Source organism: Pongo pygmaeus, chromosome 2, assembly GCF_028885625.2.
Source record: "Pongo pygmaeus isolate AG05252 chromosome 2, NHGRI_mPonPyg2-v2.0_pri, whole genome shotgun sequence".
Classification (NCBI taxonomy): domain Eukaryota; kingdom Metazoa; phylum Chordata; class Mammalia; order Primates; family Hominidae; genus Pongo; species Pongo pygmaeus.
In genome coordinates this window covers 101,861,978-101,887,909 of record NC_085930.1, presented here as the reverse complement: position 1 = coordinate 101,887,909, position 25,932 = coordinate 101,861,978, and the positions used below count along the sequence as shown (strand labels likewise).

Below are 25,932 nucleotides of genomic sequence, written 5' to 3'. Positions count from 1 at the left end.
GAAGGTGGAGGGGACACTACTTGGGTCTCTTTGTTCTACCTCAGCTCCTCACCTCAGGGCTGAGTGGCCCTTAATAAATGTGGGGGGAGAGCAGCAGGCTTTGTGGAAGTGCAGGGAGCTGAGGCTAATTTAGGGTGGGGAGAAGAGTGCACAGCTGCCTCCTCCCACCCTCCCTCCTTCCCTCACTCCCTCCCTTCCTCCTGGCTCTTTCCCTCTGCCCTGTCTGTGCAGCCCCAGTCAGGGTAGAGGGCAGAGGGCAGCTGGAGCAAGCCCCCTGAGCCTGGGAGGCTGCATTATTCATGAGTGCACTGCGTGCTGAGTTGCCTCTCCCTGGAGGAGGGGGTGGGGTGGTCCTGGCTAACCTGTGCTCCCTTTTCCTGGCCATAGGAGCTGACACAATGAGTGACACGAGTTCTGTAAGCTTGGAAGTGAGCCCTGGCAGCCGGGAGACTTCAGTTGCCACACTGTCACCTGGGGCGAGCAGCCGTGGCTGGGATGACGGTGACACCCGCAGCGAGCACAGCTACAGCGAGTCAGGCGCCAGCGGCTCCTCTTTTGAGGAGCTGGACTTGGAGGGCGAGGGGCCCTTAGGGGAGTCACGGCTGGACCCTGAAACTGAGCCCCTGGGGACTACCAAGTGGCCCTGGGAGCCCAGTGCCCCTGAGAAGGGCAAGGAGTAACCCGTGGCCTGCACCCTCCTGCAGTGCAGTTGCTGAGGAACTGAGCAGACTCTCCAGCAGACTCTCCAGCCCTCTTCCTCCTTCCTCTGGGGGAGGAGGGGTTCCTGAGGGACCTGACTTCCCCTGCTCCAGGCCTCTTGCTAAGCCTTCTCCTCACTGCCCTTTAGGCTCCCAGGGCCAGAGGAGCCAGGGACTATTTTCTGCACCAGCCCCCAGGGCTGCCACCCCTGTTGTGTCTTTTTTTCAGACTCACAGCGGAGCTTCCAGGACCCAGAATAAAGCCAATGATTTACTTGTTTCACCTGGATTTGGGTTGTGTATTTGTTAGTTCTGCCTTGGTTGGGGGCGGTGGGGGGTGGCTGTACAGATAGGCTGGGAGTGGGAGGGAGCCTCCCCTCCCCAGGACAAAGAATGGAAGGAACATGGCAGGTACCCTGGGGTGGGGGGAGGAGGGGTGTTAGAGATCCTCCACGTCCTACTCTGTGACCCCAGTGGCCAGCTGCCCCTCCATTGCAGCTGCCAGAGAGCAAGCAGAGCCTGGCTTGGGTGAGAGCTGAGTATGGGGTGCCCTTCAGGGCTCAGGAGTGGGGAGCCCACAGCCTGTCTTCATCTCCCTCCAAGGGATGCCTTTGTGTCTGTGACTCTAGTGTGCCTGCACGCTGGTACTTCCCCAGTAGGCGAGGCTGCCCCACTGTGCCTGCCAGTGGCTGTGTACCTGTGTGTGTGCATGTGCACCCATGCTCATGCATTTGGCTCTGTGTAACCACGGATGGATGGGGCTGCTTGGGTAAAGCTGTGCCCAGGTGAGCATCAGGGTATGATTGTATTTGAGCATGGCTGAGTCTGTGTGGATGGCTGTGTGCCTGTGTGAGTGAGTGTGTGTGTGTGTGTGTGTGTGTGTGTGTGTGTGTATTGCTGTGCTTTGTCTGTGTATGGTTGTATTATAGGAGCATGTGAGGCTGGCTAACAGCATCTCTATGGGGGCTTTGTTCATATACAACTGTGTGTGGCTGTGTCTGTACAACTGTGTGTATGGTGATGTTCATGATGTTCATGTATAAAGCTATGTGTTTTGCTATGTGTCCACATATAAAAAAAATTTGCTATGTGTCCTGCAGCCGTGTATCCATAATTATGGCCATGTATGTGTGGACATGTCTTGGTGGACAGCTGTTTGTGGCATGTCTGTGTGAGCAGCTGTATATACGTGGCTGTGTCCACATGTGCAGCCGTGTGTAGACATGGTCACATGTTCTTAGAGGCAGGGGTGTGCCCATGTGTATTATGGCTGTCTACAAGTATAGCTGTGTGTGGTTGCATGTTTACGTGTACTATGTATGTGGCCATGTCCACATGTACAACTGTGTGTAAGGCTAAGTGTATGTCCTCATCCGTGTGCACACAGCTGGGAGTGGTGGCTGCCTAGCTGTGTGTAACTGTGTGTCCATGTGCTGCGACTGTGCAGCTTGTTTGCTGCAGGCCACATCATGGGCTTTTCTGGCTGGTTGCTGTACACAGCCATATCTGTTTACAGCGCTGTGCCTTCTGTGAGGCTGACTTGTTGAGCAGGTTGGGAGTGTGGATAGACGGAGTGTGTGACAACCCCTCTGCTCCAGAGGCCTGGCCCATTGCTCACCTACCCCAGGGAGCCAGAGAGGGTGAGAGCAGCTGGTGGCAGAGTTGGAGGTGGAAGACAGCATGTCTGTCTCACTGCCACCTTGTCTCCTGTTACTGATGGGGCTTGTGTTTGTTTGGGTTGGATGTGTCTGTTTTGTTTCAAAGCTGTATTCTTTCCACAGCAGCCGGGCATCAGGTTTCTGTGTCCAGTGAAAAAGCTCATCCTTGGTGATCACCCCCACCCCACTACGGACTGCCACACACACATGTGGGTGTGTGTGCCTGAGGGGTGTGGGCGTGGCATGTTCATTAGCATGTATCTGAGCTGGCCTTGCTTCCACTGACACCTGTGGAAGAAAGGGCAGTGTCAGGGGAATGTGTGTAGGGATGCCATGCCCCTTGGCACTTGTTAGTGTGTGCACATGTTAGGGGCAGATAGCACAGGCTCTCTAATCCCCATTCCTTCAGCATAGTCTGGCACTACAGCTTATCCACTACCCTCTACCCAGGGGCGTCCTTCCCCATCCTGCTGTGGGAGGGAAGAGTCAAGAGCATCTTCTCAGAGCTGTCCTCCCTCTGCTTGGGCTCTAGCTCTCACTCCCTCCTACGCAGCAGCCAGTTCCAGAAGCCTTTCCCTAGGCCCCTCCCCTCCCAGATCCCCCTGCCATCCCTAACACTCCTTCAGGGTTGACCCTAGTACTTGGTTCTGCAGCCCTTCCTGCAGGTTGCTCTCTCCTTGCTTAAATACCCTTTTTACATGGGAGTGGGTGGCAGGTTTAAAGGGCATCTGCAGGAAGGAAGGGGAAGCCCCATTCTCCTCTGACCTCTCCCTTCCCCCAATCTTTTCCTCATAGTGACTCGGGCTCCAGCTCTCAAAAGGGGCTGAGGACACATGCCTCCACCTCAGGCCTGGGATGTGGACCCAGCGGAAATCGCTGGGTGAGGAGAATAGACTCCACCCGTCTCCCACGCGCCCCTTTACCTATCCCCCAGAGGCACCCCTTGCACTAGGGCCAGCTCCTCCACTCTGCAGTAGCACTTACGTGCACCTGTCGGGGCGCAGTGACCTTCCCCATCCTGTGCCCCGTGGCATGCCCCCGCCCCCCACCTGTGCTCTCTAGGTGGTAGTCTGACTATGGGGTGGAGTGGGCCACGAAGCACCCGCTCCAGCGCAGAGCGAGAGCGCTCGGGGATTCAGCACCACGAGGCGGACAGCTCCAGGCCCTGAGGTTCCCAGAAGAGCGGGAGCGTGGAGGGTCCAGAGGCAGGCGGAGGCCGGGTTGGGAGCAGGAGACCCGAGTCGGGAGGAACGGAGGAGGGGCTGGGGGCGGGCCGGGGCCGGGGGCGGGGCGGGCCGCGATTGAAAGCGGCGGGGCGAGCGAGCGGGCGGGCGGAGAGCGCAGAGCCAGCGAGCGAGCGAGCGGGCGAGCGGGCGAGCGGGAGCCGGAGCCCCGCGCCCTCCGCTCCACTCCGATTCTCTCCGCGCCAGAGCCAGGCGCGCCAGGTAGGGTGAGCCGGTGGTGCCGCTGCCGCTGCCGACCTTTTTGGCCCTTACCTCACGTCCCAGGGCCCTGCGGGCCCTCGACTTGTGGGGCGCCCGCGCTGGGGTGTCCAGACAGCGTTCCCTGGGAGCTCCGGGAAGCGGGAAGACAGCCCTGGGCGTCCCGCCTTTCTTCTCCAGAAAACGCACGCCCCGCATCGCTCTCCCCCGTTCCTCCTGCTCCAACGTCCTCTGGTCCTTCTTTCTGTCTGTGCCTCCGTCTTTGTCTCAACCTCTCTGGCTTGCTCACTCCCTGCCCAGATTTTGTGGCCCAGGCTCCTGGCTGCCTGACTCCGGGTTTCTGTCCCCTTCCTGCCTCTGAGCTTCCGTCTGGGCCTCCCCTCTGGGAGACTTGCGACTTGATCAGTTTTGGCCTCAGCCCCCATCTGGGTCCCTGTCCCCATCTGTGCTGGTCTTCCTCCCTGCTTCTCCCTCACTTGCCTGGGTAAACTGCTTCTTTCCTGATCCCCAGAGGAGCCCAGTGCCCCTGCCCTGGGGAGCTGAGGGGGCAAAATGAAGAGGCTCAGCCTCCGTGGCCAGCACATGGGGTCCTTGAGTTAGTTGCTGCCCTTCTTCAAACTCAGTTTCCTTTCCTGTTCTGAGGAAAGAGGTATGTCCCTCTCCCAGCCTTTCCAAGCCTGTGTGATTGTGAGAGCCTTTGTGAGGTGTGTGTTTGGGAAGGCAACTGGGGTACAAATGATTGGACGCAGTGGGGAAGAGACAGGGAGGGGGTCTCTGAGGGCCATGGCCAGGGTGGGCAGGGCCCTGAAGCTGAGGATGGGGAGATTGGAAATGGTGACTTTCTCTGCTGGGTTGGGAGTGAAGAGAAAACAGAGGCACAAAGTCTCAAGCAGCATTCTACATAGAGCTATGTATGTAGCTCTCACCCTCAGCACTGTTTGGAGACTCTAGCCCTCAACCCTGACACACACATACGTGAACATTTGCTTGCCCTGTTGACTTAGGACCTTGAGCCACTTGGGTACCCTCCCTGAGGCCAGCCATTCCACCTTGCTATCTCATTCCCAGGGCTTAGTGTCTCTATTCCTTCCTCAGTCAGGAAACCGTGGGGATGGCTTTTTAAGAACCAAAGGCTAGAACCCTTGGGTGTTCACATGGGCTCCAGTCTCCCCACGGGTTGGAGACTGTGCCTTAGAGACGCTTCCCTTCCTCTTCCCTGGTGGATCCTCAGACAGCAGTTCCTTCTTTCTGGAAATCCAAGGCTCAGGATGGGGACCTCTGAGTTTGTGACTCTGACATAGTCTGTTCCAAAGGTATTGACCTTGGGGTCCTGGGAGGTTTGTGCTGTTCTTGGACACCCTTTGAATTACAGAGGGGTCAGCATTGGCTGGAGTCTCCTGTCCTCTGCCTGGGACTTCACTGCTTGCATCTCTCCCCACTGCTGAGTTTGGTAGGGGAATAGGGCCCATCTCTCACCCAGCTGAGGCCAGGGCTGAGAGACAGGTCCAGGGGAGTCCCAGGAGCTTCTCAACCTACTTAATGACACCATCCTGTCCCTCCCTGGCTTTTGAGTACCTAGGAAAGGGGCTTGTGGGGAGGCAGAGTCAGAAGGGGCAGCTGCTCTCAGGTTCCACTTTTCCTGGTCTGTTTTTCTGTCTTTCTATCTCTCTGCAGGAGCTGGGTCCCTTCGCATCTCTCTTCTTGTCTGTCCTTTCCTGGTCCCTGTTTCCTCCTCTCTTTGCCTTCGCTGCTTCTAATCTCATCCCCTGGAGACCCAGGTCTGCGGGACCCATCCATCCCCTTTGGGGCCATGGGATCGCTGCTTGGGCTCCTGGCACTGCTGCTGCTGTGGGGTGCTGTGGCTGAGGGCCCAGCCAAGAAGGTGCTGACCCTGGAGGGAGACTTGGTGCTGGGTGGGCTGTTCCCAGTGCACCAGAAGGGCGGCCCAGCAGAGGACTGTGGTCCTGTCAATGAGCACCGTGGCATCCAGCGCCTGGAGGCCATGCTTTTTGCACTGGACCGCATCAACCGTGACCCGCACCTGCTGCCTGGCGTGCGCCTGGGTGCGCACATCCTCGACAGCTGCTCCAAGGACACACATGCGCTGGAGCAGGCACTGGACTTTGTGCGTGCCTCACTCAGCCGTGGTGCTGATGGCTCACGCCACATCTGCCCCGACGGCTCTTATGCGACCCATGGTGATGCTCCCACTGCCATCACTGGTGTTATTGGCGGTTCCTACAGTGATGTCTCCATCCAGGTACGTGGAGGCCACCCAAATGGGGGCTAGGGAGGGAGGCCGGAGGTGGTGACCCAGAATTCCTGCTGAAAAGGGGCTCATGGGCTGCTGTGCATTGGAAGGGAAACTAGAAGCTTCCTTGCAGTAGCTTTTACAGAAGCTAAGAAAGTGCCCTGGTCACATAATGGCAGTCGACTTTTAGAGACTGTGCAAGAGAACATCTTACTCCCATTACTCCCACCACACACACACACCCTCACACACACACATCCCACACACACACCCCACACACACCCTCACACACAACCCCCACACACCCACACAGCCCCCCACACACCCACACACCCCCCACACACCCCACACACCCCCCACACACACCCTCACACACACCCCCACACACCCACACAGCCCCCCACACACCCACACAGCCCCCCACACACCCCACACACCCCCCACACACACCCTCACACACCCCCCGCACACCCACACAGCCCCCCACACACCCACACAGCCCCCCACACACCCACACACCCCCCACACACCCCACACACCCCCCCACACACCCTCACACACACCCCCCACACACCCACACAGCCCCCCACACACCCACACACCCCCCACACACACCACACACCCCCCACACACAACCCTCCCACACACCCCCCACACACCCACACACCCCCCACACACCCCACACACCCCCCACACACAACCCTCCCACACACCCCCACACACACCCACACCCCTACACACACACCCATACACCCCACACACACACCCACACCCCCCACACACCCACCCTTACACACACCCACACACCCACACACCCACACACCACCCACACACACCCATACACCCCCACACACCCATGCACCCACACCCCCCACACACCCACACACACCCCACACCAACCCACACACATCCCACACACCCACCCCCACACACCCCACACACACCCTCACACACACCCCCCACACACCCACACAGCCCCCCATACACACCCACACCCCCCACACACACCCCACACACCCCACACACACAACCCTCCCACACACCCCCACACACACCCACACCCCTACACACACACCCATACACCCCCCACACACACCCACACCCCCCACACACCCACCCTTACACACACCCACACACCCACACACCCACACACCACCCACACACACCCATACACCCCCACACACCCATGCACCCACACCCCCCACACACCCACACACACCCCACACCCACACATCCCACACACCCACCCCCACACACCCCACACACACCCTCACACACACCCCACACACACCCACACAGCCCCCCACACACACCCACACACCCCCCACACACCCCACACACCCCACACAAACCCTCCCACACACCCCCACACACACCCACACCCCTACACACACCCTCCCACACACCCAAACACCCCCCACAGACATCCACACCCCCCACACCCCCACACCCCTACACACACACCCATACACCCCCCACACACACCCACACCCCCCACACACCCACCCTTACACACACCCACACACCCACACACCACCCATACACACCCATACACCCCCACACACCCATGCACCCACACCCCTCACACACCCACACACACCCCACACCCACCCACACATCCCACACACCCACCCCCACACACCCCACACACACCCTCACACACACTCCCCACACACCCACACAGCCCCCCACACACACCCACACACCCCACACACCCCCCACACACAACCCTCCCACACACCCCCACACACACCCACACCCCTACACACACCCTCCCACACACCCAAACACCCCCCACAGACATCCACACCCCCCACACCCCCACACCCCTACACACACACCCATACACCCCCCACACACACCCACACCCCCCACACACCCACCCTTACACACACCCACACACCCACACACCACCCACACACACCCATACACCCCCACACACCCATGCACCCACACCCCCCACACACCCCCACACACCCCACACCCACCCACACACATCCCACACACCCACCCCCACACACCCCACACACACCCTCACACACACACCCCACACACCCACACAGCCCCCCCACACACACCCACACACCCCACACACACCCCACACACCCCCCACACACAACCCCCCACACACACCCCCCCACACACCACACCCCTACACACACCCACACACCCCCCACACACCCACACCCCTACACACACACCCATACACCCCCCCAACACACCCCCCACACACCCACCCTTACACACACCCACACACCCCCACACACACCCATACACCCCCACGCACCCATGCACCCACACCCCCCACACTCACACACACCCCACACCCACCCACACACATCCCACACACCCACCCCCACACACCCCACACACACCCTCACACCCCCCACACACCCACATACCCCCCCTCACCCCCCACACCCCCCACACACCACACCCCTACACAAAGCCACACACACCCACACCCCTACACACACCCTCCCCTATATACACCCATACACCCCCCCACACACACCTATATACCCCCCACACACCCACGCACCCACACCCACACCCCCACACACCCACACACACACCCTCACACACCCCCCACACACCCACCCCCACACACCCCACACACATACCCTCTCACACACAACCCCCCACACCCACACAGCCCCCACACACACCCCACACCCACACACACCCACATGCCCACACACCCCACATACAGCCCCCACACACCCACATACACCCCCTCACGCCCACACACACCCCCACCCACACACACCCCACACACCCCCCCCACACCCCCACACACCCCCCACACCCCCCACACCCACCCACACCCCCCCACACAAACCCCCCACAAACCCCCTGCACACACCCACACACACCCACACACCCCCGCACACACTCCCCACACACACCCACACACACCCCCCACACCCACATCCCACACATCCACACCCACACACCCCACACACCCACACACACCCCCCACACACCCACACACACCCAGACACCCCCCACACACACCCACACATATCCCCCCCACACCCCACACACATCCACACCCACACACACCCACACACACACCCACACATACCCACACACACCCCGACACACATCCACACACCCCGACACACACCCCCACACACACCCCCCACACACCCACACACACCCCACACACCCACACACACCCCACACATCCACACACCCCCCCACACCCACACACCCAGACACACACACCCTCACACACACCATCACCCTTGATGTTAAACAACCCTCAGGGGCTTAATAGCCAGGTCTCCCACTTACTAACTGCATGACCCTGGCACGTTATTTCTCTTTTCTGTGTCACAGCTTCTTCCTTATAAAATTGGATTCACAACACTTTTTTTTTTTTTCTTTTTTGAGACAAGATATTGCTCTGTCTCCCAGGCTGGAGTGCAGTGGTGAGATCTCAGCCCACTGCAATCTCTGCCTCCCGGGTTCAAGCGATTCTCCTGCCTCAGCCTCCCACGTAGCTGGGATTACAGGCGCCCGCCACCATGCCCGGCGAATTTTTGTATTTTTGGTAGAGACGAGCCTGACCTCACCACGTTGGTCAGGCTGGTCTCAAACTCCCGACTTCAGGTGATCCGCCCGCCTCGGCCTCCCAAAGTGCTGGGATTACAGGCGTGAGCCACTGTGCCCGGCCCACGACACTTTCTACTTTTAGGTTTGCCATGGAAATTTAATGAGTTGATAGATGTATAGTATGTATCGGGGGCCCGGCAAGTCATAAGGGCACAGTTGATATTAGCTGCTATTATTTTTAACCCATTTTATAGATGAGGAAACCAAGGCTCAGAGAGAGGTGGGCCACATTCAAGGCAGTGGTGGAGGGGAGCTGTGAAATCGGCTCTCGGCCAAGGGTCTCCTGACTTATCAGATCATCTCTGCCTGGATTGGAGAGGGGTGGCCAGATAGAAGCCAGGAGTGGCCAGAGGAGAGAATCAGGGTAGGGGAGTCAGGAGGAAGATAAACAGAATGTATGTCGGGGGAGGGTACCAGAGAGTCTTCCGGGGCACAGGATTTGAGGGGGTGGGAAGGGTGGGGAGGCAGCTCCCCTGCCCTCAGCCTCCTACTCTCCCACAGGGACCAGCAGAGGGTGCCCTGTGGCTCAGCTTCAGCAGAGGCTGCTGGCCCCGCTGACACCCCTCTGCTGCTCCCAGGGCTGTGCCCAGCTGTGATCCTACCGTCTCTGACTGGGTCCTACCTCTCACCCAGATTCCCGCTTGCCAAGTGCCCGGCACAGGCTGCTGGAAGATGCGGCTGGAGCTAGGATCAGGGCTGGGGGACATAAGGTAGGCCTTGGCTGGGCCTCAGCTTCCTTTAGGAGAGTGACTGAGGGCATTGCCAAGGTGGAGAGGGCCAGGCCCCCTGTTCTGGAACAGTTGTTCAGGAGAAATGGAGCAGAAGCAGGAATCACAGAACCCTGGAGTCAGCTACTGGCCTGAAGGTGGGGAGGCCTGGCCACTCCATCCACTGCTGGGAGTGGATTATCTGTCCTGCTAATCCCAGACACTGGAGGTGGCTAGGCAGCTGTCATGCTAGTCTCAGTCACTGGAGGTGGCTAGGCAGCTGTCCTGCTAGTCCCAGTCACTGGAGGTGGCTAGGCAGCAGCCTGGGAAGATGTGGCTGTGCTAGCGTCTATGTCTGCAGCCCTGGGTTGGGGCAGGGATGAGTGGGCGGCCTCCTACCTGCTTCTGTCTTCCAGGGCCTCTGCTGATGTTTTCTCCACAGTCCTCCGTAGGGCCCATGCATTTATCTCCAGAAGTCCAGTTACCTCCTTGCCATCCCAAGCTGCCTGCCTCCTGGATCAGGGCCCGCACCTCAGCAGTGGTCTGCTTCTCCCTCGTCCTGATCAACACAAGGCTAGCCGGTCATCCATAGGCTGCACCTGCCTGTTAATATTCCCCCTCATGGCTGCTCCTTCTCTCTTGCCCATGTCCCTATCATCTTCCCTTTGCCAGGCACTGTGGCCTCCCATGCATTATCGTTTTTATCCTCTCAGCAGCCTTGTAGGGCAGGGATGTGAAACTGAGGCTCAGGGAGATTTGCCAACTCCAGGGGCCCAAATGTAGAATGTGTGGGAGGGGAAGAGACATTGAGCCCTAGACTGTCAGAGTCATAGCCTGTATCCAGTTGCAACACAAGACTCACCCCTCTGCTATAGAATCTGGGCCATGCTCTGCTTTCACCTACCCACCCTCTACCTGGCCCTTGGCCGGATCCCACTCCTGTGGGACCTGAGGATGGGAGGTGGGGTTCCAGGCAGCCAGTGGTAGAGCATTTAAGACTCAGGCATTCAATGGAGATCAAGCCTTGACCTATTAGGGCCACAGGACCCTGGGATCTGTGTCTTTCTTCCTAGGGGAAACTTTTCCTTCTTTCTGTATCATTCCGTCAGATTGATTCAGGGGAAGGGCCACCTACCCTCAAATAAGTAGAGAGCCGAAGAGCCCTGAGTAGCCAGATGCCATCTCATGCCTCCCTCTGCCCCAGTGTAGCCAGGTGCCAACCTCCCTCCACCCAGGACTTCCCTTGGCCCCTCTGCCATGTGTCTAAAAGGGGATGGCAGAGGGGATCAGGTGTGGCTCATGACCCTGGTGTCTCCGTCCTGGGTCTTCTCTCTCTCAGCCCTTGGAAAGAGATAAAAAACTCCCTACCCCAGAGGGAAGACTGTCAAGTCAGGATGCAGGGCTTTAGAGAGGGAGCCTTTAGGGCTGACCTTGTGGACACTTGACACCAAGACGTGCTAGCTGTGGGGGATGCACCTGTCTCTAGTGTTTGATCTGACCACTGATCTTTGCCTTCTCTACTCCTCCCCCAGGTGGCCAACCTCTTGCGGCTATTTCAGATCCCACAGATCAGCTACGCCTCTACCAGTGCCAAGCTGAGTGACAAGTCCCGCTATGACTACTTTGCCCGCACAGTGCCTCCTGACTTCTTCCAAGCCAAGGCCATGGCTGAGATTCTCCGCTTCTTCAACTGGACCTATGTGTCCACTGTGGCGTCTGAGGGCGACTATGGCGAGACAGGCATTGAGGCCTTTGAGCTAGAGGCTCGTGCCCGCAACATCTGTGTGGCCACCTCGGAGAAAGTGGGCCGTGCCATGAGCCGCGCGGCCTTTGAGGGTGTGGTGCGAGCCCTGCTGCAGAAGCCGAGTGCCCGCGTGGCTGTCTTGTTTACCCGTTCTGAGGATGCCCGGGAGCTGCTTGCTGCCAGCCAGCGCCTCAATGCCAGCTTCACCTGGGTGGCCAGTGATGGCTGGGGGGCCCTGGAGAGTGTGGTGGCAGGCAGTGAGGGGGCTGCTGAGGGTGCCATCACCATTGAGCTGGCCTCCTACCCCATCAGTGACTTTGCCTCCTACTTCCAGAGCCTGGACCCTTGGAACAACAGCCGGAACCCCTGGTTCCGTGAATTCTGGGAGCAGAGGTTCCGCTGCAGCTTCCGGCAGCGAGACTGCGCAGCCCACTCTCTCCGGGCCGTGCCCTTTGAGCAGGAGTCCAAGATCATGTTTGTGGTCAATGCAGTGTACGCCATGGCCCACGCGCTCCACAACATGCACCGTGCCCTCTGCCCCAACACCACCAGGCTCTGTGACGCGATGCGGCCAGTTAACGGGCGCCGCCTCTACAAGGACTTTGTGCTCAACGTCAAATTTGATGGTAATGGTGTTGGCCAGTGTCCGTTGGCCTGCTGGCTGTCAGAGGATGAGGGGAAGCAGGCCGTCAGCTTCCATTCCTTTGCTAAGGAAACAGTAGAGTGAAAGTAAAGGACTCACCCGGGGTGGCATCAGAGCAAGGGCAAGGATGCTAGGCAGAGACGACTCCAACTGAAGCCAGGGCTGAGGTTCCACTTTCTTCCAGAGAGTAGACCTCTGGCCTGGTCCCGCCATTTTGAGGGTCTCTGGCTCCTCCTTGGGCCTTGCCCACTGTCTTCTGTCTCCTTATCTTGCCAAAGGTGGAGACCAGGAGACCTCAAGCCCATTCTCAGGCAGCACCAAGAGTTAGAATCAGTCTGGCTTGAGGGTGAGCGTCAGGATGACGCTCTATATTCACAGAAAATGTCTTTCTTTCTTTCTTTTTTCTTTTCTTTTTTCTTTTCTTTTTTCTTTCTTTCTTTCTCTCCTTCTTTCAGAGATGGGGTCTCACTATATTTTGCAGGCTGGAGTGCAGTGGTTATTCACAGGCACAATACAGCCTCCAACTCCTGGGCTCAAGCGATCCTTCTGCCTCAGTCTCCAGAGTAGCTAGGATGACAGGCATGTGGCATTGCGCCTAGCTTCAGGGAAAATTTCTATTCCTAATCTTAATTTTCCACTCAAGGTGACCTGAAAGTCTCCTGAAATCAAAAGTTATTTTAATAAGAGTGCCAGCTTTAAGAGAAATGACTGCTGCAGATCATCACTATGCTTCAGGAAGAATCACCGTGGGAACAGTGGGAGACAAAGCTTGGAAGCCCTGGCCCAGGGTTAAGACGAAGAGTAATTCCAATAGAACTGACATTCAGAGTTCTGCTACAATTAGCGTAGGGGTTAGGGTTGGAGTCTGGGGTCCGATTGGGTTGATGTTAGAGCAAGGCTAAATTCAGCATGTTTGGCTTGGGTGGAATTTATGGTAGGGCTAGAGTTGGATTTTGAGAACTTTTAGGCTGAGTAGAAAGAGTAGGTGCTTGAGGGCACCTGGGTTTGAATCTAGGCTGCACTATTCACTCATGGGGCCTTAAGCATGTCTTCTGCTTCTTGAACCCTGATTTCCCACTAGGGCCAGGGTTGGCTGTAAATCCTGGCTAGAGCCTGGCTGGGAGATGTGAGGTTCACAGGGGATGAAGAGGAGGTGGAGAGAGGAAGTGATTTTCCAGCCACTGAGCACATTTTGGTGAATGGCAGTGGTTGCAGGTGACCACTGAGGTTGGGATTCAGTTTGCACCAGGATGACTGTTAGGACTGGGAGTGGTGGAGCTGGGGTTGTTGTTAGGATTAGTGGGGACAGGATTGGAACTGAGACTGGGTTTAGCCTTAGCATTGAGTTTGGAGAGAGGGCTGTAGTGTATGTTTCGATGAAGTTGGGATTTGGGGCCTGGGTTGGAAAGTGTTGGATAGTACTAAAGTTGAATTTGGGGAGTCATGGTTGGGGATTGATGTGGGCATTAAGTTTTTGGAGATGTCTGGGCTTTAAGGCTGGGATTACATTTGGCATTTAGGGTTGGGGTTTGATGTTGGAGTTTAGGAGTAAGACTTTGTTGTCATCTCTCATTTAGAAAAATGACTGGGGTCAAGGCAGGATTTAGTATTGGGTTAAGGATTGGAAGGGCTAATGGTGGTCTTAGCTCTGGCATTTGGGTTCCATGTTAGGGTGAATGTTGAGGTCACATCAGGGTAACACACTAGTCCAACCTTCTCTTCCTTCCCTCCCCCATCCTAGCCCCCTTTCGCCCAGCTGACACCCACAATGAGGTCCGCTTTGACCGCTTTGGTGATGGTATTGGCCGCTACAACATCTTCACCTATCTGCGTGCAGGCAGTGGGCGCTATCGCTACCAGAAGGTGGGCTACTGGGCAGAAGGCTTGACTCTGGACACCAGCCTCATCCCATGGGCCTCACCCTCAGCCGGCCCCCTGCCTGCCTCTCGCTGCAGTGAGCCCTGCCTCCAGAATGAGGTGAAGAGTGTGCAGCCGGGCGAGGTTTGCTGCTGGCTCTGCATCCCGTGCCAGCCCTATGAGTACCGATTGGACGAATTCACTTGCGCTGATTGTGGTCTGGGCTACTGGCCCAATGCCAGCCTGACTGGCTGCTTCGAACTGCCCCAGGAGTACATCCGCTGGGGCGATGCCTGGGCTGTGGGACCTGTCACCATCGCCTGCCTGGGTGCCCTGGCCACCCTCTTTGTGCTGGGTGTCTTTGTGCGGCACAATGCCACACCAGTGGTCAAGGCCTCGGGTCGGGAGCTCTGCTACATCCTGCTGGGTGGTGTCTTCCTCTGCTACTGCATGACCTTCATCTTCATTGCCAAGCCATCCACAGCAGTGTGTACCTTACGGCGTCTTGGTTTGGGCACTGCCTTCTCTGTCTGCTACTCAGCCCTGCTCACCAAGACCAACCGCATTGCACGCATCTTCGGTGGGGCCCGGGAGGGTGCCCAGCGGCCACGCTTCATCAGTCCTGCCTCACAGGTGGCCATCTGCCTGGCGCTTATCTCAGGCCAGCTGCTCATCGTGGTTGCCTGGCTGGTGGTGGAGGCACCGGGCACAGGCAAGGAGACAGCCCCCGAACGGCGGGAGGTGGTGACACTGCGCTGCAACCACCGCGATGCAAGTATGTTGGGCTCACTGGCCTACAATGTGCTGCTCATCGCGCTCTGCACGCTTTATGCCTTCAAGACTCGCAAGTGCCCCGAAAACTTCAACGAGGCCAAGTTCATTGGCTTCACCATGTACACCACCTGCATCATCTGGCTGGCATTCCTGCCCATCTTCTATGTCACCTCCAGTGACTACCGGGTGAGCTACCTGCCACAGAGGTCGGGGGAGATGGGACACCAGACCCTCTGTTTCCTGGTATCTTATTTAATCTACTGGTAGCTCTGGGGCTCCAAGAGGATAATGCCCACTCAGGGGACCACAGCTTGTGTGGATCCCAAGGGGAAGGTGGGAGGGCTGAATAGGGCCTAGGGAAATGGCCAGGGAGGTGGGGAACTCGAGTTAGAGAGAGCTGAGATTTCAGGACTTGCATGGCATCCCCTATCCTGGAAGGTGATGGGGGTTCAGAAATATGTTCAAATGGACAGGGTTCTGCCCTGCTCCACTGAGGGGTCAGCTGCAGAAGGGGTTAAGAGATGAAGCCAGGGAAGGCAGGAAAGATGAAGCAAGGTGGGTAGGGGAGGAGATCCAGGGTATAGAGTTGAGAAAAGCTAAAGCAGGTGAAAATTGTTCCCCAGTTGGTGGCCTCTGAGCAAATTTGGTTCCAACTGGCACTGTGTCTCAGTGGTTCTCCCCAGCTCCAAGGGGCAATGGCTGCTTCAGATAGGGCGGTCAGGGAAGCCCTCTCTGAGGAGGTGACAGAGGAGCTGTGTTCTGAGTAAGAAGATGATCTTGGTTAATCTTCATGACTTGAGTAAGCTCCATGGCTCTCCCGTTTTACAGATGAAGAAACAGAGACTCAGGGAGGTTCAATCCCTTGCCCAAGGTCACTCAGCTTGGGAGTGCAGAGCAGGGTCTGAATTGCAGAAAAATTGAGGCGAAAGCCCCGGCAAAGGCCCCTTCCCCAGGACAGAGGTGTGGTGGCACAGTGCTGGGGGCCAGAGACCACTGGGCTTGGCTGCTCTGCTTGCACCTGCTGGGCCACCTGCTTGGGTGGTAGAGGCCAGGGCTGGGGAGGGATTCTGCTCTGACTCAGCCTGCATTTGCATATGATTTGCATTTACATGCCAATCACAGGCAGCTAAGGACTCACCTGAGACACACACTGTACCCACACATGCATGCACACACACACACACTTGTACACACAGACATAGCCACATGCATGCATGCACACACACATATCCCACATACACACACATATATCTTCCTGACAACAAACGAATCCATACCCATGCACCCTACACTCACACACACATACACTCACGCAGACACCTGCAGAAATTCACCACCCCACATACATGCACTTACACAGATATACACACACACCTACATGCATGCACTCCATTCCTGCAGCCCCCAGATGCACACACCCTTGTGTATACATGCCCCCTGCATGTTCTCCCCTTCAGCTGGAACTCTTGTCACCCTGGGAAAATGGTCTGGGTCTGATGCTGGGACTGTGCCCAATTTTCCTAGCAATGCTTTGGTACCTGGCAAATGGACCACAGCCCAGTGTTGGATGCTTAATCTCCCCCACAGATCAGGCGGGGGGTCCTGGGGTCAGGCCCAGGTCTTGACCTGTGCCTGTTCACCCACTCACCCACCGCAGGTACAGACCACCACCATGTGCGTGTCAGTCAGCCTCAGCGGCTCTGTGGTGCTTGGCTGCCTCTTTGCGCCCAAGCTGCACATCATCCTCTTCCAGCCGCAGAAGAACGTGGTTAGCCACCGGGCGCCCACCAGCCGCTTTGGTAGTGCTGCTGCCAGGGCCAGCTCCAGCCTTGGCCAAGGTCAGTGTCCTAAGCAGCCCTCTCTGTCTGTTCCCCTCTCCCTGTCCAGCTCCTTGGGTTGCTGAGATCTCTTGTCTGGGGGTGAGGTGCCCCCCAAATGACACTGGCAGGAGAGGACAGGAGAGGGGAGGGGAGGCCTCCCTCACAACCCTGCTTCCCCACTGCCTGCCCTCCATGGAGGACCTCGGGATTGGCCCCAACTTCTGGCTTCCTTTTCTTAGGGTCTGGCTCCCAGTTTGTCCCCACTGTTTGCAATGGCCGTGAGGTGGTGGACTCGACAACGTCATCACTTTGAAGACCCCATACTCCCGCCCTGACACAGCTGCTCCTGGGAACCTAGTGCAGACCCGCGTCCAGGGCCAGGAGGACGTTGGCTGGAGCACTGCAATAATTTATTACCCACCCTATGTCTGCCCCCAAAGTCACTTACCCACCTCCTTACCCCAACTCTTCAGACTCAGAAGTCGGGAGCCTTGGCCGGGAGCCTCTGCAGTGGCCACTAACTGCCCTTGTAGCTGTGTTTCCTCCTGGTCAGGCCCAGGGCTCAGAGAGGAGCAAGCCAGGGTTCACTCTGCCCTGGACCGGGGTGGCTGAGGACGGCAGGCCCCATTCCTAACCAGCAAAGGTGCTTCCAGCCCAGCTCCTCCCCCCAACTAGGGCCTTTTTTATTTTTTATATAAGTTACTCTGGGATGGGGAGGGTGGTTATTGTGGGGGCTGCCCCTCCCCCTGCACAGTAGTTTGTCCTGTGGTTTATTTTGTATTACCTGTAAATAAAGTGGCTTTATTTTAAAAAATTGCTCTTTGCCTTTGACCCAGCAAGGCCCCTCACGCCCTCCACAGCCTCCCAGCTGTCATTCTGCCAGCGTTTAAATATCAATTCTGCTCTGTGCCTGACGTTAGGACCTGTCTGCCACGGAGACAGACCCAGCCCTGCCTGGTGGGGAGATGGAAAATGAATGAGCCATCCTCCCTCAAAAGGAGCCACTGCAGACTGGCCCAGGCATCCTGGGGTCGGGTGGGGGCTTTAAATGGATAGAGATGAATGAACAGGCTCATCTGGCAGTCCAGGGGTTTCCCTGGGGTCCCGGCCTCCAGGATGGTGTGGGTGATGGAGCAGGAGTGACCTCCGGGAATGGTGGGCTTTCCCACAGCTGGCCAGCCTGACACTGGATCCTCCAAATGCATGGAGCCACACTGAGCATTTGGTGCAGGGAGAACCAAGAGGAGGGATGGACTGAACGTCGCCTGTTCACATGGCACTTACAAAGGCAGAAGGAGCTTATGGGGAGAGGGGGTGGGTGAAGCAGGGAGGGCAGAGGCGGAGCAGCTGGAGACACCATCTGCTGTCAGGCCCAGTGAGAAGTCAGAAAAGGGAGCGTTTCTCCAGTCCCCGAAGGAGCGCTGGCCTGGTGGGCCAGTTGAGGAGCCCAGAGCCCTTGGGCATCTCTGGAGTTTGCTGTCAGGGCTCACCAGCAGAGGGCGCTAAGGTACGTGGCTGTGGCCGGGCGACCGCTGCCCTCCTGTGGCCTAGAAGGTGACGGGCACCGAACCGGAAAACAGCAGCTTCTGGGGAGTCCCCAGACTGCGAGGAGCAGAGGGACAAAGTCCTGCATTAGCCGGCAGCCCAGGGCATTTGTTATTTTTAAGTGAGCTCCTTTGCATCCACGGCTAGCAAGGCTGTGGAAATTCGGGTAAACGATTTAAAAAACAAAAACAAAAATAAACAAAGAAAATTGCAGGAATGGCTTCTTCTCTCCAGTCAACATCTGGGATGTATGGATGACAAATGAAATACAGACTGCGCAGTTAAATTTGAATATCATAAACAATGAATACTCTTTTTTAGTATAAGCATGTCCCACATAATATTTGGGACATACTTACACTAAAAATTTTTGTTATTTATCTGACAGTCAACTTTAACTGGACATCCTGTATTTTCATCTGCTCATTTTGGCAACCCTTTTGGGCCAGCCTCTATTCTAGATCCCCCAATAACTCAAGCCTGGGTGCTGCCCCCAGTGGCTGGTCACCAGGGAAATGCACCCCATGGTACCCACAGCCCCAGCCCCCACTTCCAGTATGGCCTTTTCTGGGTCTTTCTGCCAAAGTGGACTCTGAGGACATTTGCCCACCAACCCCAGCACCTGGACAAACGAAGACGGAGCTGTAAACCCCTTGTACCCAAAAAGCAACCCTTCTTCGCATGGCTCAGGAATATTTTCCTGAAAATGTAAAACAACAACAGCAACAACAAAACAAGTAGTTACGAACATGGTTCGCAGCTAAAAAGGTACAAAGGGTATCCAGTGAAGAATCTCCTTCTATCCCTGCCACCCATCTAGCAGGGAGAGCCAAAGGCCTGGGGGCCAGGGAAGAAGTCCAGGAAGAATTCCTAAGGACCAGTCCTCACGTCTGCCTGCCACACCTCTTTTCTTCCGCCTGCCCCCCTCATTTCCCCTTACCGCATTTGTGAGAGCGGCCTCCTTATTTTTTGTCCTGTTGTCTCAATGGCTCCACCCCTCAGTCATGACCCACACCCCTGTATTACATGATCCCTCCCACCCATCCTTATTGTGTTGTGGGCAGCAAATCTTGGCCTTCACGCCTCAGCTCTCAGTCCTTAGCGCACGTTACTAAGACCCGCCAGCTTCCCCATCCCAAGGCTGGGAGTCCTGGGATATGGAGTGGCCTGGCTTTACGTCACTGGATCTCGTCTTCTCCGATACCATAGTCCGTGTCCTACAAACACTGACCCTCTGCTTGTGTTAGACTTGGAGTCCTCAAAGGAGAGCTCTTCCCCTTCTGGGGACTGAGGACCAGAGGTGCCCAGCATTTTGTGTTCTCTTCCACCCTAGGGAGCTACCCATCATGGGGAATTCACCGTCCGTGAGTGGAACTACCAGGTTGCTTTGCTTGGGTAGCCAGACCTTACACTGGGACACAGGTGTTTCTCCCATGGCTGTGTTTGAAAGCTCTCCCAGATCCACTTCTATCCTTTCCCCTGTCCCTTGCATTGGTCCTGTAAGACTTCAGGGTAGCCCTTGCCCTGTCTGGGTGGGCCTGGCTGTCTCTTACTGAACCATAAGCTCCTGCGGCTTGGGAAAGGGTGGTTCGGGCCATGCTGCTCTTGGCTCCCTGAGTCCTGACATGGGAAAGGGGGAGGGGAAGAGTCATGTTACAACGGCAGCTCTGATGATGGCCACCTTCCCACATTTGAGCCCTGTCCAGCAGCAGACCCTTGAGATAGAACACCAAAATCCAAGAGGAAGTGGATACATTGGGCAAAGGGGCTGGGAACAAAAAGTGGAGCCGAGGGATGACATGGAGCTGGGAATGAGATTCAGAATCCGCCATACCCCAAACCCCTGTGGGCAGACATTGCCTAGAGCTTCGTCAGGCCAGCGCTGTTCCTTGTTCTCCCAGTCCAGCCTGGCTGCTCACCCTTCTCTCCTGGGCTGGGGGGTTATGGGAGGCAGAGGGGAAAGGAGAGACCACTGAGGGTCTGAAAACCCCCTCAAGATGTCTCCGCCTGAAGTTCCAGCAGAAAAAGGATTGGAGCCCACTGCACCTACCCCCATGAGCCAGTGGGGAGTTGAGCACTGAGAGATGGGACTTCTCAGCCTGTGGAAGAGAGGCTAGATGTGGGGAAAGCGGGGGAAGGAGAAAAGGGTGTGTGTGCACGTGTGTGTGCATGTGTGTATGTGTGTGTCTATGCACGTGTGTGAGAAAACAGGAAGAGGGAAATGGAGGGGACTGAGGGTGAGGGGACAGGAAGTGAGGAGCAGCAGGAGGAAAGTAAAATAGGCATGTATTAAACCCTGAGGCCTCTTGCCAGGGGGTCAGTTTTTTCTTTTAAAAAAAATTACTTTGTTCTTTCTGTGAAAACAGTATATGCTCCCTACAAACAGTTTAAGCATTGCAGAAAAGTACAAAAAGAAAATAAAAGTATTACCTCAAGTTTTATCATTCAAATATAACCGTCTTTAACATTTCTGGTACAGCATCCTCAACATATTTCTATGCATTTTTACAGATAGGAGAGATAGAAATACTTTCATAAAAATGGGATCATACCATATGTCTATTTTTTTTTAGTGAAGATTTAATTTTACTTGACTCTAATTGAAGAAAATGAATCAGAAGTAAAACAAGAAATTCTTGAACTCCACATTTATGCACCATGAGATATTTTTCCTCCTTGAAAGATCCTTCTAAGTTTAAGAAAACGGATGGAGTGACATTCACAGGTAAACATTCCATCAATCTCAGGGTATCTGAGGAGAGTTAGACCTGTGTTGTCAACCTTCTTGCAATGTGAATGGAAGGAATCATCCCCTGGGGAAAGCAGGGGTCTGCTGACCCAAGTGGGTCCAATGCACACTGCTCCTCGTCCTGGGATTGTGGACTGAATGCCTGTCATTGGTGCACGGCAGCCGCACTCAACAATGAGAAGGAGGCAGGCACCATACTTAAGCATGCCTGGGGAGGGATGGGTCCTTGAACCTGCCTACTCTGTCACTGTCACAGATGTTACTTCTTTCCTGATTCTTTCTCTTCCTCTCCTCCCGTCCTCTCTCCTTCTCTTTCCTTTCTTTCCCTTCCTTCCTTCCTTCCTTCCTCCCTCCCTCCCTCTCTCCCTTCCTTCCTTCCTTCCTTCCCTCCTTCCTTTCTTTCTTTTAATATAGAGACAAGGTCTTGCTCTGTCCCCCAGGTGGCGATGCAGCGGAACTATCATGGCTCACTACAGCCTCAAACTCCTGGCCTCAAGTGATCCTCCCACCTTGGCCTCCTGAAGTGTTGATATTACAGCCATGAGCCACCACGCCTGGCCCTGATTTTTTCTAGAAACATTATAGTTTTTAGATTTAGGTCTTTGGTCCTTCTCAGATTAATTTTTGTGGGTGAGATAGGGGTCAATATTATTTTTTACCCATATAGATATTCAGTTGCTCCAGCATTGTTTGTTGAAAAGATTCTTTCCTGCCACTGCATTATATTGGCACCCTTGCTTTAAATCAGTGGACCATAAATGGGTGGGTCTGTTTCTGGATTCTGTTGTGTTTTGTTGATCTATTTGTTTATCCTAATAAATACCACATTGTCTTAATTACTGTAGCTTTATGGTAAAAATTTTTTTTAAGATGGAGTCTCGCTCTGTCACCCAGGCTGGAGTGCAGTGCCATGATCTCAGCTCACTGCAACATCTGCCTCTTGGGTTCAAGCGATTCTCCTGCCTCAGCCTCCCGAGTAGCTGGGATTACAGGCGCCTGTCACCACACCTGGCTAATTTTTGTATTTTTAGTAGAGACAGGGTTTCACCAAGTTGGCCAGGCTGGTCTCTTGACTTCAAGTGATCCGCCCACCTCGCCCTCTGGAAATAATTTTCTTTTACTTTTTCTTTTTCTTTTTTTTTTTTTTTTGAGACAGAGTCTTACTCTGTTGCCCAGGCTGGAGTACAGTGGTGCGATCTCAGCTCACTGCAACATCCGCCTCTCGGGTTCACGCCATTCTCCTGCCTCAGCCTCCCAAGTAGCTGGGACTACAGGCGCCCGCCACCATGCCCGGCTAATTTTTTGTATTTTTAGTAGAGATGGGGTTTCACCGTGTTAGCCAGGATTGTCTCGATCTCCTGACCTCGTGATCCGCCCACCTCAGCCTCCCAAAGTGCTGGGATTACAGGCGTAAGTCACCGCACCTGGCCTGGAAATAATTTTTTAAATTATCTTTTCGTTTTCTAGTTGTTCGTTGCTAGTGTATAAAAGTACCATTGATTTTTAAAATTATGTCAAATTATATATGACATAAAATTTACCTTTTAACCATTTTTAAAATCACCTCATGTAGGTTTAGAATTTTTTTTTTTTTTTTTTTTTTTGGTAGTGAGAACATTTAAGATCTCTCTTAGCAATTTTCAAGTATATGTTATTATTAACTATAGTCACCATGCTATAGAGTAGATCTCCAGAACTAATTCTGTCTGATTGAAACTTTGTACCTTTTGATTGACATCCCCCATTCCCATATTCCCCCCAGGCCCTGGCAACCACTATTCTACTCTTGGTTTTTATGAGTTTTGACTTTTTTAGATCTCTCATATATGTGAGATCATGCAGTATTTGTCTTTTTCTGCCTGGCTTATTTCCCTTAGCATAATATCCTCCAGGTTCATTTATGTTGTGGCAAATGACAGAATTTCTTTCCTTTTTAAGGCTGAATAATATTTGATTGTATGTATATACTACATTTAAAAAGTCCATTCATTTGTCAGTAGACACTTGGGTTGATTCCATATTTTTGCTATTGCAAATAACATTGCAATGAACATGGAGGTACAGATATCTCTTCAAAATACTGACTTCATTTCCTTTGGTTATACAGGAAGGAGTAGGATTGCTGGGTTATATATATAATAGTTCTATTTTACATTTTTTGACGAACCTCTATACTGTTTTCTATCATGGCTGCACAGTTTACATCCCTACCCACAGTGTATGAGGGTTCTTCCTTTTTTTTTTTTTTTTTTTTTTGAGACAGAGTCTCACTCTGTCACCCAGGCTGGAGTGCAGTGGCTCGATCTCAGCTCACTGCAGCCTCTGCCTCCTGGGTTCAAGTGATTCTCCTGCCTCAGCTTCCCAGGTAGCTGGGATTACAGCGTGCACCACCATGCCCCGCTCATTTTTGTATTTTTAGTAGAGCTAGGGTTTCACCATATTGGCCAGGCTGGTCTCCACCTCCTGACCTCTGGTGACCTGTCCGCCTCAGCCTCCCAAAGTGCTGGGATTACAGGTGTGAGCACGGCACTTGGCCAAGAGTTCTCTTTTTCTTACATCCTTGCCAACACTTGCTATCTTTTATCTTTTTTGATAATAGCCATTCTAACAGATGTGAGGCGATATCTCATAGTGGCGTTCATTTGCATTCCCCTGATAATTCGTGATGTTGAACACCTTTTCATATCCTGTTGGCCATTTGTATGTCTTCATTTGAAAAATGTCTATTTGGCCCAGTGCGGTAGCTCATGCTTGTAATCTCAGCACTTTGGGAGGCCAAGGCGGGCGGATCACTTGAGGTCAGGAGTTTGAGACCAGTCTGGCCAACATGGTGAAACCTTGTCTCTACTAAAAATAAAAAATTAGTTGGACATGGTGGTGCACACCTGTAATCCTAGCTACTGGAGAGGCTGAGGCACGAGAATCGCTTGAACTTGGGAGGTGGAGGTTGCAGTGAGCCGAGATCACGCCACTGCACTCTAGCCTGGGCAACAGAGCAAGACCCTGTCTCAAAAAAAAGAAAGAGAAGAAAAGAAAAAAGAAAAAGAAAGCTGTCTATTCATGTTCTTTGCCCGTTTTTAAATCAGGTTTTTGTTATTAAGTTGTATAAGTTTATTACCTATTTTGGATATGAACTCCTTATCAGACATGGTTTGCAAAGTTTTTCTCCCATTCTACAGGTTGTCTCTTCACTCTGCTGATTTTGTGCTTTGCTGTACAGGAGCTTTATAGTTTGATGCAACACTATTTGTCTAGTTTTGCCCTTGTTGCCTGTGTTTTAGGTGTCATATTCAAAATGTCTTTGCCTAGACTAACGTCAAGAAGCTTTCCCTGTGTTTTCTTCTAGTCATTTTACAATTTCAGGCCTTATGTTAAAGTTTTGAAGCCACTTTGAGTTGACCCACAGTGTGACATAGGATCTAATTTCATTATTCTTCATGTGGATACCCAATTTTCCCAACATCATTTATTGAAGAACTGTTCTTTCTCCATTGTGTGTTCTTGGGCACTTTGTTTTGACTTAAAGTATGCGGATGAATATACATAGGTTATATGCAAATACCATGCAGTTTTTAATATAAGGGACTTGAGGATTCTCAAGAGTTTGGTATCCTTGGGGAGTCCTGGAACCAATCCCTCATAGATACCAAGGGACAGCTGTATATTTTGAAATCAGGTAGTGTGAGGCCTCCAGCTTTGTTATTTTTGCTCAAGATTGCTTTGGTTATTTGGGTTCTTTGTGATTCCTGTGAATTTTAGAATTTTTTTTTTCTATTTCTGTGAGAAAAATGCCACTGGAATTGTGATTGCATTGAATTTGTAGATCACTTTGGGTAGTATAGAAATTTTTAACAATATTAATTATTCTAATCCATGAACATGGATTATCTTTCCATTTATCTGTCTTCAATTTCTTTCATTAATGTTTTATAGTTTTCAATGTACATATCTTTCATTTCCTTGATTAAATTATTCCTCAATATTTTTGTTTTACACATAGGATTAAATTTTTTTGGTGTAGTTCATTGTTAGTACAGTCATGAACCTCATAATGATGTTTCATTTGACAGATCACATATACGTGGGCGTTCCCATAAGATTCTAATGGAGCTGAAAAATTCCTATCACTGTGACATTGAAGCCATTACAAGGTGATAGTGCAATGCATTACTCACATGTTTGTGGTGATGCTGGTGTAAACAAACCTACCTTGCTTCCAGTTGTATAAAAGTATAACACATCCAATTATGTACAGTATATATTATTTGATAATGATAATAAACAACTATTACTGTTTTATATATTTACTATAATATACTTTTAATTGTTATTTTAAAGTGTACTCTTTTTACTTATTAAAAAAGTTAATTGTAAAACAGCCTTAGGCGGGTCCTTCAAGAGGAGGTATTTCAGAAGAAAGCAT

At 53.6% G+C, this 25,932-nt stretch overlaps 3 protein-coding genes across 7 annotated transcripts in view; 2 read left to right on the top strand and 1 right to left on the bottom strand.

The window, feature by feature from the left end:
* The window catches only part of TEX264 (testis expressed 264, ER-phagy receptor), a 33,005-nt gene extending 32,024 nt beyond the window's left edge, over positions 1 to 981 (top strand). For both annotated transcript variants that reach the window (XM_054479954.2, XM_054479956.2), the window contains exon 5: positions 388 to 981. In XM_054479954.2, the coding sequence (XP_054335929.1) occupies positions 388 to 680 (293 nt within the window). In that variant the 3' untranslated portion in view covers positions 681 to 981. The remainder of the gene's footprint in view (positions 1 to 387) is intronic.
* LOC129032555 (uncharacterized) lies at positions 981 to 4,441 on the bottom strand. The gene is made up of 2 exons (XM_054479958.1): positions 3,853 to 4,441; positions 981 to 2,644 (listed from the first exon to the last, which is right to left on the bottom strand). The coding sequence occupies exons 1-2, from the start codon at positions 3,994 to 3,996 to the stop codon at positions 2,054 to 2,056; spliced, it is 735 nt and encodes a 244-aa protein (XP_054335933.1). The 5' UTR covers positions 3,997 to 4,441; the 3' UTR covers positions 981 to 2,053.
* On the top strand, positions 3,692 to 18,029 carry GRM2 (glutamate metabotropic receptor 2). 4 transcript variants are annotated; one of them, XM_054479952.2, is made up of 6 exons: positions 3,692 to 3,801; positions 5,473 to 6,058; positions 11,910 to 12,747; positions 14,506 to 15,581; positions 17,053 to 17,233; positions 17,455 to 18,029. In XM_054479952.2, exons 2-6 carry the CDS (start codon positions 5,609 to 5,611, stop codon positions 17,526 to 17,528), a joined length of 2,619 nt encoding a protein of 872 aa, XP_054335927.1. In that variant the 5' UTR covers positions 3,692 to 3,801; positions 5,473 to 5,608; the 3' UTR covers positions 17,529 to 18,029. The 4 variants fall into 4 exon arrangements, 3 of the variants coding, with proteins under 3 accessions (XP_054335927.1, XP_054335926.1, XP_054335928.1); XM_054479951.2 differs by having other exon boundaries at positions 3,692 to 4,447; XR_010125725.1 differs by lacking the exon at positions 14,506 to 15,581 and having other exon boundaries at positions 3,692 to 6,058.
* Positions 18,030 to 25,932: the final 7,903 nt, after the last annotated feature.